The sequence below is a fragment of the Astyanax mexicanus genome, chromosome 1 (assembly GCF_023375975.1).
Source record: "Astyanax mexicanus isolate ESR-SI-001 chromosome 1, AstMex3_surface, whole genome shotgun sequence".
Lineage (NCBI taxonomy): Eukaryota > Metazoa > Chordata > Actinopteri > Characiformes > Acestrorhamphidae > Astyanax > Astyanax mexicanus.
This window is the reverse complement of record NC_064408.1, coordinates 110,147,583-110,161,507: the sequence shown is the minus strand read 5'-3', so window position 1 is coordinate 110,161,507 and position 13,925 is coordinate 110,147,583. Positions and strand designations below refer to the sequence as shown.

The 13,925-nt window shown below is 38.9% G+C and overlaps 1 protein-coding gene across 1 annotated transcript in view; it reads right to left on the bottom strand.

Moving 5' to 3' along the window:
• The window catches only part of galnt1 (UDP-N-acetyl-alpha-D-galactosamine:polypeptide N-acetylgalactosaminyltransferase 1), a 218,950-nt gene that overhangs the window by 20,630 nt on the left and 184,395 nt on the right, over positions 1-13,925 (bottom strand). Inside the window, exon 9 of the mRNA XM_049464310.1 lies at positions 7,294-7,411. Coding sequence (XP_049320267.1) covers positions 7,294-7,411 — 118 coding nt within the window. The remainder of the gene's footprint in view (positions 1-7,293; positions 7,412-13,925) is intronic.

The window sequence follows — 13,925 nt, the reverse complement described above, 5'->3', positions numbered from 1 at the left end:
AGCAGCCACCTAGAATAGCATGCCAACCACTTAGCAACTCTCTCAGTGACAATCTAGCAACCACTTGGCAACACCATGACAACCACACAGCAATGTTATGGCAACCACTTAGCAACACCATAGCAGTCAGAATGAATACCATGCAATCACTTAGCAACTCTCTCAGTGACAATCTTGTAATCACTTACCAACACCATAGCAGCCACCTTAAATGCCATGCCAATCACTTAGCAACATGTCAGTGACAATCTAGTAACTAATTAACAACACCATGGCAACCACATAGCAACACCACAGCAACCAACTAAGATTTTTGGAAGCTTTAGGCAACCTGGTACTGCAGAAGCTGGTAGTACTGTAAGTTCTGAATGCGTGGTTTCTCTGATTCTGTATCTCTAAATTATAGATATTTTTTCCAGACTGTAGTCACACTTTCACACATTCGGTTTGCAACGGAAACAGTTAACCGTCACGACACACCAAGAGTGAACTGGTCTATTCTAAAAAAGAGGAACTTAAGAAATCAGCCTGATTCCCACCGATAAACACCGACGGTTATCTCCCAGTTTCAGTCACTTTAAAGCAGAAACTGGCTTCATTCACTGCCCGTACTACTCTTCAGTTGTGTAATTACTCCTGCAGAAAACAATCCCCCCAAAGCCACTCGCTAGAATGATTACAGACCAATAGCCCTTACTGCTGCCACCATCAAAACACACCCTGTCACACTTCACACAGTCACAGGCAATCTCCCTGCTCAGCTCCGTCCATCCACACAGCTCAGAAACACTACACCAACAGAAACAGAAACAGGATCTGAAGCACGTCTGCAGAACACTGATCGCTAGTTATTATTATTATCATATCAGCCTTTGCAATACTGATATCACAGAAGCCTGGAATATGCAAATAACTCCACTCCTCTAAACAATTACTGGTTATAAAACAAGACATTATCATTATGATCATAATGATACAGGCTAATCTTTAACCATGAAGTCAGAAGCAGGGGAAGGCAATATTAAAATTCTTTTTACAATCTGTAATAGTGTTCACACAACGAGAAGCTTTGTTTTCCTAAACTAACATTTTTATCCTATGTGTCTAAAGATTAGCAAAGCTTGATGTATGTTTCTGATTCTAGTCTCTACAATCTAGCTATGGGTATTTTTGACGTAATCAGCAAAGCACTTTTGTCAGTCGCTCTGGATAAGGGCATCTGCTAAATACACCACAGTTGATTAATCTAAGTGGAATTTAATTATTTTAAATGTATTTGTTTAGAATATTTTAACAACTGATATCGTAAAGCAGCCTCAAAGAAATGTAATTAGAAGAAAAGCAGTGGTGGGTAGCATGGTGGCTTAGTGATTATCATGATCCCCACTCAGAACTGGGATTTTGTGCAATCTGTGTGGAGTTTTCATGTACTTCCTGTGTGTGTGCGTGGTGTAACGGTCACTTTAAGTGCCTTAGATGAGGTGCACGAACACTAGAATGTTAATAATAATACTATAATAATACTTATAATAATAATAAGGCGCATTACGTGACACTAGTGAGAAACAGGGATGTCGCCATGTTTTCCTTCTAATTTAGCAGACCTCGCCCATGCTTAAAGCTAAGCTGAGGTAAGTAAATAACAACATAATTCTCAAAAAAAAAAAACCTTTTCTTTTAAAGCCAGACAAGTGCTAGATGTAAATCTAAACAGATTTATCTCCTAAAAACTGTTTATTTGGGTGAGTAAAGCGCTTCCGTTTATTTACAGTAAGCTAAGATTTGCAGATTTCCACTAAGGCTAGCCGTGGTTAGCAGCTAATGCTGCCTGACAGAGCTACACTGAGGAACCCTGAATGTTCCGGTAAGCCAGGGCAATATTAGCTAGTGGTTTGTCCCACGTAGCTTGTTTTAACAGGGTAAACACACAGACTACAGTCTGATATACTCACCTCTGAACAGCAAAAAAGCTATCAATTAGGACGTATTTAGCTGTTTATGCTAACACTGCTCCAGTTTTGAGTCTCGGTGCTGGAGAACTAAACTGAAACTCCTTTATAATGCTGGGCTTTAGCGGAGTGGCTTTACTACTCCTTAATACCTGATTGGTAAAGTTTATACATAAGCCGCACCAGATTATAAGGCACACTGACTATTTTTGGGAAAATTAAAGCATTTTTGTTGTGGCTTATAGTGCAAAGAATACAATAGCTATCCACACATTAGCATCTCTCCCTTAGGGAGCATTCGCCCACTGGCGCAGCCATTACAATGGTGTTTTTGACAAAATTCTGCTTATTGCTTACTCTAAATTGCCCTGATGTGTGTGAGTATTAGGGTTGGACCAAATATCATTATTGCAATCTAATGTATTGTTTAGTTTATGATACATTAACAATAGGGGGAGTAAAATATCAATATTTTATTGAAACATAGGCGCTCTAAACTCTCTAAGACTCGGATAAAAGACAAACTAAGCCTTAAACCCTTGGAAATCAGCAAAATAAATCCTCTGCCAAGGCTGTGAAAGTCTTCAGTTGCTTCTTTTTTGTGGAAAGTTTTGACTTACGGTAATTCTTAAAAGCTGCTTAACTAGGTTGAGGTCAAGACTCCTACCTTCAAGAACATTCCATTCCTTTGCCTCTTGGGTTGATTTCAGTGTTCATTCATTCATTCATTTATTCATTTTATATTAATCTGTACTGTGATGCTAAATTCTATACAATTCTATGCATTTACTTCTATCTGCTGTCACACTATTAATTAACACCACTGGCCTAGGTTCATTATTACCCTTACATCTCCATATGCTGTGACACTGCCTCCACCATGTTTAACAGATAATTTGGTACTGCTATAAAGCTATTAAGCTATTCCTGTCTTCATACTCGTCCAATCCACATGTTTATAAGAATATTGTTCCAGAACTGAGGTAAACCCATTTGCAGCTCTTTAGCGACAGGGCCTAAGTCCTCTGGACCAATCAAATCCCCAGATCACATAAAATATGAAGCGTTCTACATTAGGGCTGTCCCTAACGATTATTTTTTAAACGATTATTCTAACGATTATTTTTTTCGATTAGTCGACTAATCTATTTATTGAGAAACATATTTAAATAATTATTATTTTACGTTTTAAAGCAAACGATAAATTACTATATTTATATATAATAACAACAACAACAACAACACAAGCCTACTAAACCAAACCCCACACTTATAATCACTTACATGTACAACACGTTTAGATCTATAACGCTAAAAATGGATAAGCTCCCATACACCACAACCGTGTGTTGCACTGTTTTCTGTGACCGCTAGATTTTGTGACCACGGGCAAGTAGTTCTCAGCAGACCGGTGCACTGGCCGATTCGAAACGTGTTCGTTTCTAATGTTAACCCCGACTGGCCAAAACGGTTCAGTTTAGGGCTGAGGGTAAGGTGTAGGTATAGAAAGCTTCCGTTTTGCCAATGAATGCTCATAACCGTGAGCACTGGTCACAAAATTCCGACAGTGACAGAAAACGGTGTAACACCGCAGCGCCGACGGCGCTAGCTAAAATAACTTAAGGCAGCACCTGAACTTATGAATAATGCTACTGTTTCTGGAAACTGCGAAATGCCATGCACAAATATAAACCAAAACTGTATAATTTCTGCCTGTGGCAGGTTTAAAACCTTTGGTAGACAGCCTTAAGTCTTTTTAAGGACACCCGCGGAGACCCTGATGTAAACGGTAACTTACTGTGTGACCCTGTTGACATAGTGCTCCTGGATGTTTGCGCTTCAAGTGCTCCTTTTGCACATATGGCAGAGGACCACATTGTTGCCCTTTTGCATGAAATGCTCCCAAACTTTAGATGCCCGCTGGCGTTTTTTTTGTAGCTGGAGATTGCTCTCCGGAGTCCATGCTCTCTAGAGCTTAGATTCTCTGCCCGAACCAGACATGACCCGGGCTCCAGAAAATAGTCCGAGATGTAGGCGTCTGTTTTTTAATTATATTTTTATTAAAAAAAAAAAAACGAAAATAATGAAAACTGAAAGTGAAACTAAACTAATTTATTTATAAGCGCTGTTTTCACTACCGCAGTTCTACAGCGGGTGTGTTGTGCCGATTCTGTCCGCGAAGCGGGAGTCGGATTCAGCAGGGAGTCGGATTCGGCACAAGCGCGGCGGCACCCCGCGGTCCGCGGTGTCAGTTGTAAGCGCTCGCGCTAGCCGCAAAATACGACAGAAAACTCTGAGGGAGCTGCAGACTTATGTGTGGGACTAGAATATGAGCACGAGGAGATCAAAGAGAACCTTCACCTGTGAGTAGCTCTCACCAGAACACGCAAATCTCTCTCTCTCTGTTTGTGTGTGTGTGTCTCTCTCTCTCTCTCTCTCTCTCTTGCACGTGAACTCCTCCACGTTTGACTTGCAGAACTGTGTTTAGCTGTTCTTAAAAATCATTTTAATTAAATAATAGTTCTATGCTTCTATGTTACCGTGTTAATTAACATAATTCTGATCATATTTCGCTCATTCAAACAGCCCGAAAACAGCCAGTTTATGGTTCAGGTCGGGTCGGGCTAGAGCAGAACGTGCACGGGCTCGGGCTGGGTCGGTTCGGAATTTTTGGGCCCGATCTAACCTCTAATGCTCTCCACAGGCGCCGCCATGTTTACGACGCGCCGACGCACGTTATGCAAATCGATGTATTTTCGTAATCGATGACGTCGATTATGTCGACGCGTCGCCCCAGCCCTATTCTACATATTGTTCATCTCATCTGAGAATTTACAGAATCTGAAGAACGCTGAGCTTCCTCACAGCTTGGGTCTTCTCAGATTCTCCCCACTGGCTAAAAACTGAAGGCTACAAAAATGAGAAGCATCTGAAGTTGTAGTTCACCCCCTCAGGACCTGGTTAATATGAACAACACATTCTTTTCTTCTCCGCTTTCTCTTCCATGAAACAGAAAGCAATATGGAAATGTAATATTAAGAAATGTAATGTTTATAAATTGTGATTTGCATGAATTCGCTGTGCTGCCCATTTTTTTTTCTGGTCTTTCAACTCTGAGGACAGAGAACGTTTGATGTTTTGTATTTTCCTTCCTATTATTATGTATTTCATGAATTCATTGTCGTTATCTGTCTCATTTATGTTGTGTGTGTACGTGGCATCGTTGTTATGGTGAGGGTTTATTGGCATGGCAATAAGATCTTCACTTTGTTTTCACTTTCTAATGTATTGCTATGTTCTGACAGTTTCCCATATCACAAATACACACTGTATGAATGGTACTCAATCTCAATAATAAAAAAAACGAATTAAACACACTTTTGAACAGTTTAATTGATTTCTCTTTTATCTGCTCTGCATTTTCAGAGAATCACATACATTCATTACACTGTATCTAATAAGCACTTTAGTTTTACATTTCTAATACAAATGATGTTTTTCTTTCAAGCAGGCACTCACATAATTCAGTCCAGCCAAGGAATGAAATTAGCAGTGCCTATGCGCCAATGAAATATCATATTAATATGATTCCTTCTGCAAATTATCCAAGACATATCCAATGAAAATGATACATTACCTGCAGACAGATTCACTGAGAAGAAATATTGTCTTGGATCTCAGTCATAAACATCTTATGTGCATGGAATAAATAAGGAGTATATTTTCTCATTTCCTCTTTCTCATGAAAAATTATAGCTGCAGCACTGGCAGTGTGCTCAAGTCTCAATATAACTCAGGAAAAGCCAGAAAAATATGATCTACTGGGGTGTAATTCTACTTTATTAGACTTCAAGAGGAAAAAGACCTCCTGTATTATGTCTGTCCCTCTCTAAAATATGTGCAATTTGTGTTAATGCTTATGTACAAGTTTTATACACAACGAAGAACAGGCTAAATACAACCAATGTCCACTGATATGGCAAAATATCGAATGCTAGGAACTATAAACTATTAACAATTAAATTTACCATGTCCCATAAAGCTAAAGAGACTGCACTGACCTGCAAAATATGTTTTGGCCCTTTGAACTAAATGCAAACGTAATTTAAGTCAGAGTCAGTTCTCAGTTCAAACAATCATTTCTAGCCAGACATCGCTGGTCATGATCATTACTCCACTGCTCTGTCTACTGTGGATTGTAATGCCTAGTAATTCTATAATGTATTCCTAGTACAGATGTGTATACATCTCTAAAAAAAAAAGAGCACTTAAAAATGATGAGTTTCTTTGATTTTACCAAATTGAAAACCTCTGGAATATAATCAAGAGGAAGATGGATGATCACAAGCCATCAAACCAAGCTCAACTGCTTAAATTTTTGCACCAGGAGTGGCGTAAAGTTATCCAAAAGCAGTGTGTAAGACTGGTGGAGGAGAACATGCCAAGATGCATGAAAACTGTGATTAAAAACCAGGGTTATTCCACCAAATATTGATTTCTGAACTCTTAAAACTTTATGAATATGAACTTGTTATTTCATCAATTTCTCATTTTCTGCAAATAAATGCTCCTTTATTAGGAATTTGGGAGAAAGGTTGTCTGTAGTTTATAGAATAAAACAACAATGTTTATTTTACTCAAACATAAACCTATAAATAGCAAAATCAGAGAAACTGATTTAGAAACTGAAGTGCTCTCTTAATGTTTTTCCAGAGCTGTCTAATAGCATTTAAATGTATTTGCACACTTAAAAACCTATATAATTGAATATATAAGTATATTTAAAGCATCCCAAATAAATGTTACATACATAAAATTAAACTAAGATGATGTACATGCTCATTCTTATTAATGGGCTCTTCTTGCTAAGAAATACATAAGCAGTAACACTGAAGTGATCAAAATGATTAAGTCAGTTCGACTTATAGTACGACGCATTGATATCAAATATCAAATGTAGGAACAATGCTCATTTAAAGTGAGGCAGGTGAGCATTTTCACTTTTGGATGGACCATTTTACTATGATTGGACCAATAGAAAGCCAATAGAAAAATGAAAATATATATATATATATATATATATATTTTTGGAGAAACAAGCCTTTGCTGACCTTAACTGCAAACCAAATCTAAGCTTAACCTTTCAGTAACAGCAAAGTAAATGTTAAACAATTAAATATTTAGCACTTTCCAGAGTCAGACCTATCTTCTTTTGCTTACTCCTGTTTTCCTCAGGTTTTTCTACAGAGTCAGGACATATTTTGAGAATGTACAAAAACAATCACACCCACAGACCCACACAGACTGATGAGCTGTGTGCAGTGGAATAGCAGTGTGAGCTCACCCTAAAGGAAATCTCCAGGTTCTCTCCTCCCCAGATGTCCATTCCTGCATCATATGTGCCGATCTCCTGGAAGTAATCTCTGTCTATGGAGAACAGTCCACCCGCCATGGTAGGAGTCCTGCAGAGAGAAGAGAGAGAAATGAGAGACTGCAGAGGCATTCACTCTGTTTCAGTGTTTCTCAGTCCTGCCCGGCACATTTAAAGCTTTTCCTTCACCCAGAACACCTGATTCTACTAATCAGCTCATTATCAAACCCTGTCAGAGTTGCAGGGGGTGTTTTAATGCAGGCAATCCTCTTTTATTTTCACATCAATTGAGAAGCGCAATTACCCATTAGACTCAATAGAATTCCCCCTATAACTAGTAATGCCAAAACCAGGAGGATGTTTTCAACTGAGAAGTTGTCATAAAAAGTTAAATTTTTGTCTGAAATATCTTACAATTTAGTTTATTTATCTGCCTCAATGAAGGCCAATTATTATGTTAGAAACGCATAAAAAACAACTTCACTGCTAAAAAAATACTACTTACAAATCAAATGCATAATTTTTACATTTACCATAATATCTGCTATACTGCATCATTTTATTTCAACAATCTTTGCTGATACTCTTTAAAGCAGGGGTCTGCAAAAAAGTTTGAACGCAGACCAGATATTTTCCACGTCATTTTGTGGTGGCCACAAAAAAAAAAAAAAAATCTGTTCTGGAAAATTAAGTTTATTGTGATTGAGTGCTACATACAAGTAGCTCTCCAGCCAAGAGGGTTGTTGAACCCAATTGCAGAACAGTTGATCTCAAAGCAAGTAAACCCAAAAAGAAAGGAAAAAATATCTATTAATAAACACACCGCTCCTCACACGGGATTGAACCCGTGTTGTTAAGGGTGCGGTCCAATACACAATCGCTGCCCAGGCTAGCGAATTGGAACAGGGTCGGAAAAAAATGCCCTTATAAGAAAATAGGGAGCACAAAAAGGGGTCGCCTATTGTGGACCCCTGCTTTAAAGCATTGCTGACTGCCACCCACATGTACTGTACTTCCAATCACCTGAATATACTTCCTGCTACAGACCTGTCTATACATTTTCTACAGGGTTTAAGCCAAAGGGAATTAAGAAGAAGGCCATTCATGCCTGATCAGCAGCCAACCCCTTTTTCTTAAAATATTCACAAGTATATTCACAAGCATGATGATGTGATGCAAGAGGAAGGAAAACACTCATGTTCATGTAAGATACTGAACTTCCACCAGAGCAAGAACCGTTGCTTCAAGAATGTACACTACTGATGCCATATCTGTGTGTCTGCACAGGAGTAGGATGGCCAATCACATCCCAGCCCTTCTCAAGCTCATCCATTGGGTCAATATAATGTTGCACAGCCCCCTTTGGTAAATATCATCATTTGGGATTTCATAGTCTACTTTATCCTCATTTCCTGTGTTTAATTCTGTGCTTTTTCATCCCAGACACTTTTGCTATTATTTAAAACTTTTCAGTTCTCCCAATCCACAGACTTTTTCTTCCTACCAGGAGACATGAGCATTATGCAGCTTCTGTTTTGAGTCTTTTGAGGTTAGGAGTTTCAGAACATTTAAATCCGCTTGTTTGTTTCGACCACCTTCAAAATTCTGCAGAACCTTTTTAACTGTGTAATTAACACACTGAATTCACTTGAATTTTCTTCACTTCTCTCTCTTTTTTTTTTACCACTAATAAGCCTTGCTTAAAACTGTGAACACCAACAACTGTGGGGTGCAAACAATAATGACTTGGTTTCTTTAAACAGAAAGGGATATTTGGGAACTTAAGGGACATTATTTCAGGACCAATATTTGATTAATAAATACAATTTTATATTGTATTTTTCACATTATAAGGCGCACTATAAATTACTCTATTTTCATACGAAAGACGCACTGGATTATAAAGCACATGATGCAACACTAGTTAGGAACAGGGGTCTCACCTAGTTTCTCTTTTAATTTAGCAGGTCTCAATGCTGGGCTAACCGCTAATGCTAGTGGGACATAAATGCCACCTGCCAGAGCAACACTGGGGAACCCTTAGTTAGCAATTCGTCCCATGTAGCTTGTTTTAACACTGTAAACACTCAGACAACAGGCTGATATACTCCCCTCTGAACGGCGAAAGATCTCGAAAGACTTTGCGCTGTTAGTGGTTAATGCTAATGCTGCTCCAGCAGTGCTAGCCAGGGTTAGCAGCAGTCCACAGGCCGATATACTCGCCTCTGAACAGTGAAAGAGTTAGTGCTTAGCGTGGTTAGCAGCTAAAGCTGCTCTTTACAACCTGACTGGTAAAATTCATACATAAGGCGTACTAAATTAAAAGGCACTCTGATGATTATTAAACGATTAAACGACGTAAGAAGGAAAAAATATGGTACTGACACACAGCCAAAAACACATGGATGCATAATCCATGTATCCAGCTTTTATTTTATAGCATAACATACTCTAATCTGAGATATCCAATGCAGTACTTCTTACAGGCCTTTTTTTAAAAATGTCTGCAATAAATAAATGATTACAGGTGTGGCTTGATTAGACACTGCTTCCCTTGCTGCAGTAAAGAAAGGCTATCAAAGGCTAATGTTGGGTAGTGGGTAGTAGATACGCCTCTATGATGCACTCAAAGATAATTTGCCGGGTTCACTGGACCGAGAGGAGCATGATGGTCATTTTGGGAAAATGCCCACCATCAAGGCCATCCATTAGACCGCCACCATCACCTCTTTTTTGTCAGTGGTTTCACAAATCGTGAGAAACCTGGACTGTAATGGACTGTAACCATATCGTTGTTAGCAACAAATTCAGGTTCTACCTCTGCTGTGGAGCTACACTCTTTGCCTCTCATGGCAGGGCTTTCAACTGGCATTTTTCAGCAGGATAATGCTCGTCCACATACAGCAAGAGTTCCCAGAAATGTCAATTGAGCATTTATGGGACCATCTGGAACGCCAGCTTCAGCAATCTCTTTTTAATTATATAGTTTATCCTCAATAAAGGTATACTTTTACTCAAATACTGCAATCACTTTTATATGATATATACATGCACATATACCGTATTTTTCGGACTATAAGGCGCACTTAAAAACTTTTAATTTTCACAAAAATTGACAGTGCGTCTTATAATACGGTGCGCCTTTTGTATGGATTTTACTCGTCAGGTTGTAAGGAGCAGTAAACACACACTCCGTGCAGTGTTATAGAGAGTTTCAGTGCTATACAGAGTCCAGAGCTGTGCAGCTCCGAGGCTGAGCAGCAATAGCATTAGCTAGATGCTAACCGCTAAGCTAGCTAGCTTATTCACTGAGATCAGTATTATCTAAATTTTACTCGTCAGGTTGTAAGGAGCAGTAAACACACACTCCGTGCAGCGTTATACAGAGTTTCAGTGCTATACAGAGTCCAGAGCCGTGCAGCTCCGAGGCTGGAGCAGCAAATAGCATTAGCTAGCTTATTCACTGTTCAGAGATCAGTATTATCTAAATTTTACCTGTCAGGTGTAAGGAGCAGTAAACACACACTCCGTGCAGAGCCGTGCCGCTCCGAGGCTGGAGCAGCAATAGCATTAGCTAGATGCTAACCGCTTAGCTAGCTAGCTTTTTCACTGTTCAGAGATCAGTATTTTCTCAATTTAGCACTTTTAATACTGCTGGAGCAGTATTATTAGAGTTAGATGCTAATCGCTAAGCGTTCACCGTTCAGAGGTGAGTTATCGGCCTGTAAGTCTGTGCTGCTTTGCCTGGCTAGCATTAGCTAGATGCTAAGCGCTAACTCTCTCAGAGGTGAGTTTTATCAGCCTGTAATCTGCTTGTTTACCGTGTTAAAACAAGCTACGGGGGACGAATCGCTAGCTAATATCTCACTGTCTTACCAGAACACGCAGGATTACTCAGTGTAACGCTGTCGTTTAAGTTTGGGTTAACTTTACTAGTTTAGGTGACTAGCTAGCGTGCTAGCGGATAGCTATGCTAACGCTGGTGCAGCAAGCCTTAGTGGACATCTGGAAATCTAAGCTTACTGTAAATAAACTGAAGCACGTTACTCACCCAAATAAACAGTTTTCAGGAGAGGAATCTGTGTAGATTAATATCCAGCACTCGTTTGACTTTGAAAGAGCTAGATTTGTATACTGAGACGCTCCACCGGCAAGCGACCACCCCCGGTGGGGGAAGGGAAACATGGCGCCACCCCTGTTCACTTTGATATAGGCACCCTTTCTAGTGTCACTTAACGCGCCTTATAATGCGATGCGCCCTATGTATGGAAAAATAGCAGAAAATAGGCGTTCTTTGATAGTGCGTCTTATAATACGGTGCGCCTTATAGTCCGAAAAATACGGTACACAATTTATTTCCATTCAAACACCTCTTCTTTTTGTATTACTTTTTGGATATTCAGTGCATTTGTCCAAACCTGACCTAACCTGACCAGACCTGACTTTTGTCTGACTGCAAAACACAAACACAGGCAGACTTAGCACGCAAAGAAGTGCTTTAGGATACAGATCTACTCTTACACAAGCAAGTAGCTTTAATTCTTCTATAGCTCTCTATCTCTATCCCTCTCTCTCTCTTTTCTTTCTGTTTCAGGAACAAACATCCCTGTTTGTCACTCGGGGGAAAGAGCTCTTCAGTGGAAATGGCACTTTTACTCTCGTCTACTTCACAACAACATCCTTCTCCCTCTCCCTCTCTCTCTCTCTGGTCACTCTGCTCTTTCCTGTTTGCCCTCCGTCCATCCCTCTCTCCTGTTTTCCACAAGTGAGGACCTGTTGTTGTTATCAGCAGAGCGAGCCTGTTTTTACATTGCAGAGTTGTTGTTGTTGTAGAAGTTAAGCTGCTTTGTTGTCAGAATAACACGCTGCAACAGCTAGAGCAAAGGCCTTCCATCAAAAACAGCAGTGACTGTGTGGCTGCAGGGTGTGTGTGTGTGTGTGCGCGAGAAACAGAGAAAGAAACACAAAAACACTGTGATCTGCAGCAGCCTCGTACAGAAAGAACTCAAAACTTTGTCCTTAAACACAGCCAAACTCTCTCGCAAGCAAAAAAACACATCAAACTGTCAAACGCATAACCCTCACCAGCTTCCAGAAGTATTTCTATGAAGCTAAGGCTAGCAGCAACATGACTATTCAACTCTAGTCAATGTCATGTCCAGTTTCTCTTCTGCTGAAATATAAAATACTTATTTAACTGTTTGTTCTCAATTGCACTCAATCCAATGTTCTTGGAGTACATTGGTTAAAAAAAAAATATCTACGTATATCACATATTTTCAGTTAGTATCAGTGTATTTAACATTAGGAAGCTGTTTTGTCATTTAAAATACACTGCCTGGCCAAAACAAAGTAAATTAGTAATATCCACATTTTTGTATTCAATACGTACCAGCAACATTAATAGAGCAGTATTAGCTGCTTCAGAGAGGCTAAAGCTGTCTCCTTAAATGTTTTACACACATGAGCTAGTGTTCTTGGTCCACGAATGTATTTCTCTACAGTTTGCAGCCAGCTTATCTGTATCATCATTGCTAAAGGTTTAATATTAAGTCTAATATTCATTTCCAGTGGCTCAGTTGGAATTTGCACTGGCCTTAGCTAGCATTAGCTATCATATTTCTGACAGTTGCTTTATTGCTAGAGAATTCATTTCATATTTAGCTGAGGAAGTTATATACAGTGTTCACTATTGCACTATTGTGTTGTTTTACATCTGTAGCAGTACACTAATAGACTGTCAGTGTGCACTGAATATTTTCCGTTGGGTTTCCAGACTCTCCATTAAAGAAAAAAATAAATAAAATCCACATTATCTGAAACTTTCTTGCTTCTGGGCTCCCACTCGCTTTAAGCACCCACTCTAGGACATACTTTACACATGACTTTCTGGACAAGTTATACAGAGTTACAAAATACAGAGTTAATACTGAAAGTGAAAGAAGCGTGTGAACTTGAGTGGTGGAGTTATATTACGTTTCACTAATATGACTATGTGTAATTCTGCCTACATTACCAGTGTTGCATAACATATTCTGGCATGTCTATCTAGAGTAACAACTAATACAACAACTACAACATGATTTTAAAGCTGTTATTTTAAAGTAAAAATTTACATACTGCTGCTTTTAAGATCTTTCCAACAACACAGTAAAAATGCACTCTCTGTAGGCTTTTCTAGACAGAGGTATCTTACACCACAACATTCATAATGACACTGTTTAAGTTTAAATAATTTAATTAGGCTTATATATGAGTAAAACTATCAGTATCAATTCATTTTAATTAATGTTACGACTATTTTACAGATTAGTTGATTAATCTAGTCAAATAATTTTCCTTCAAAAATTGTATAATGGTTGCTAACAATTTTGACAGTCAGTGTTTTAATGCAGCACAAAACAAAACGGAAACAAAGGTTTATATACTGCAGTGCAAACAGAGTATGAAATAAAAAGCTTATTTATATCCTTATCTAAGTATATTGACCTTGGTTATTAAACTGTCATCTGCTGTAACTATGCCATTCCCTAAACAAACAAATGTGATTAATACAATGACAAAAGTAAACCATGCTACTGAAATTTGTCAAGCACATCCATTCA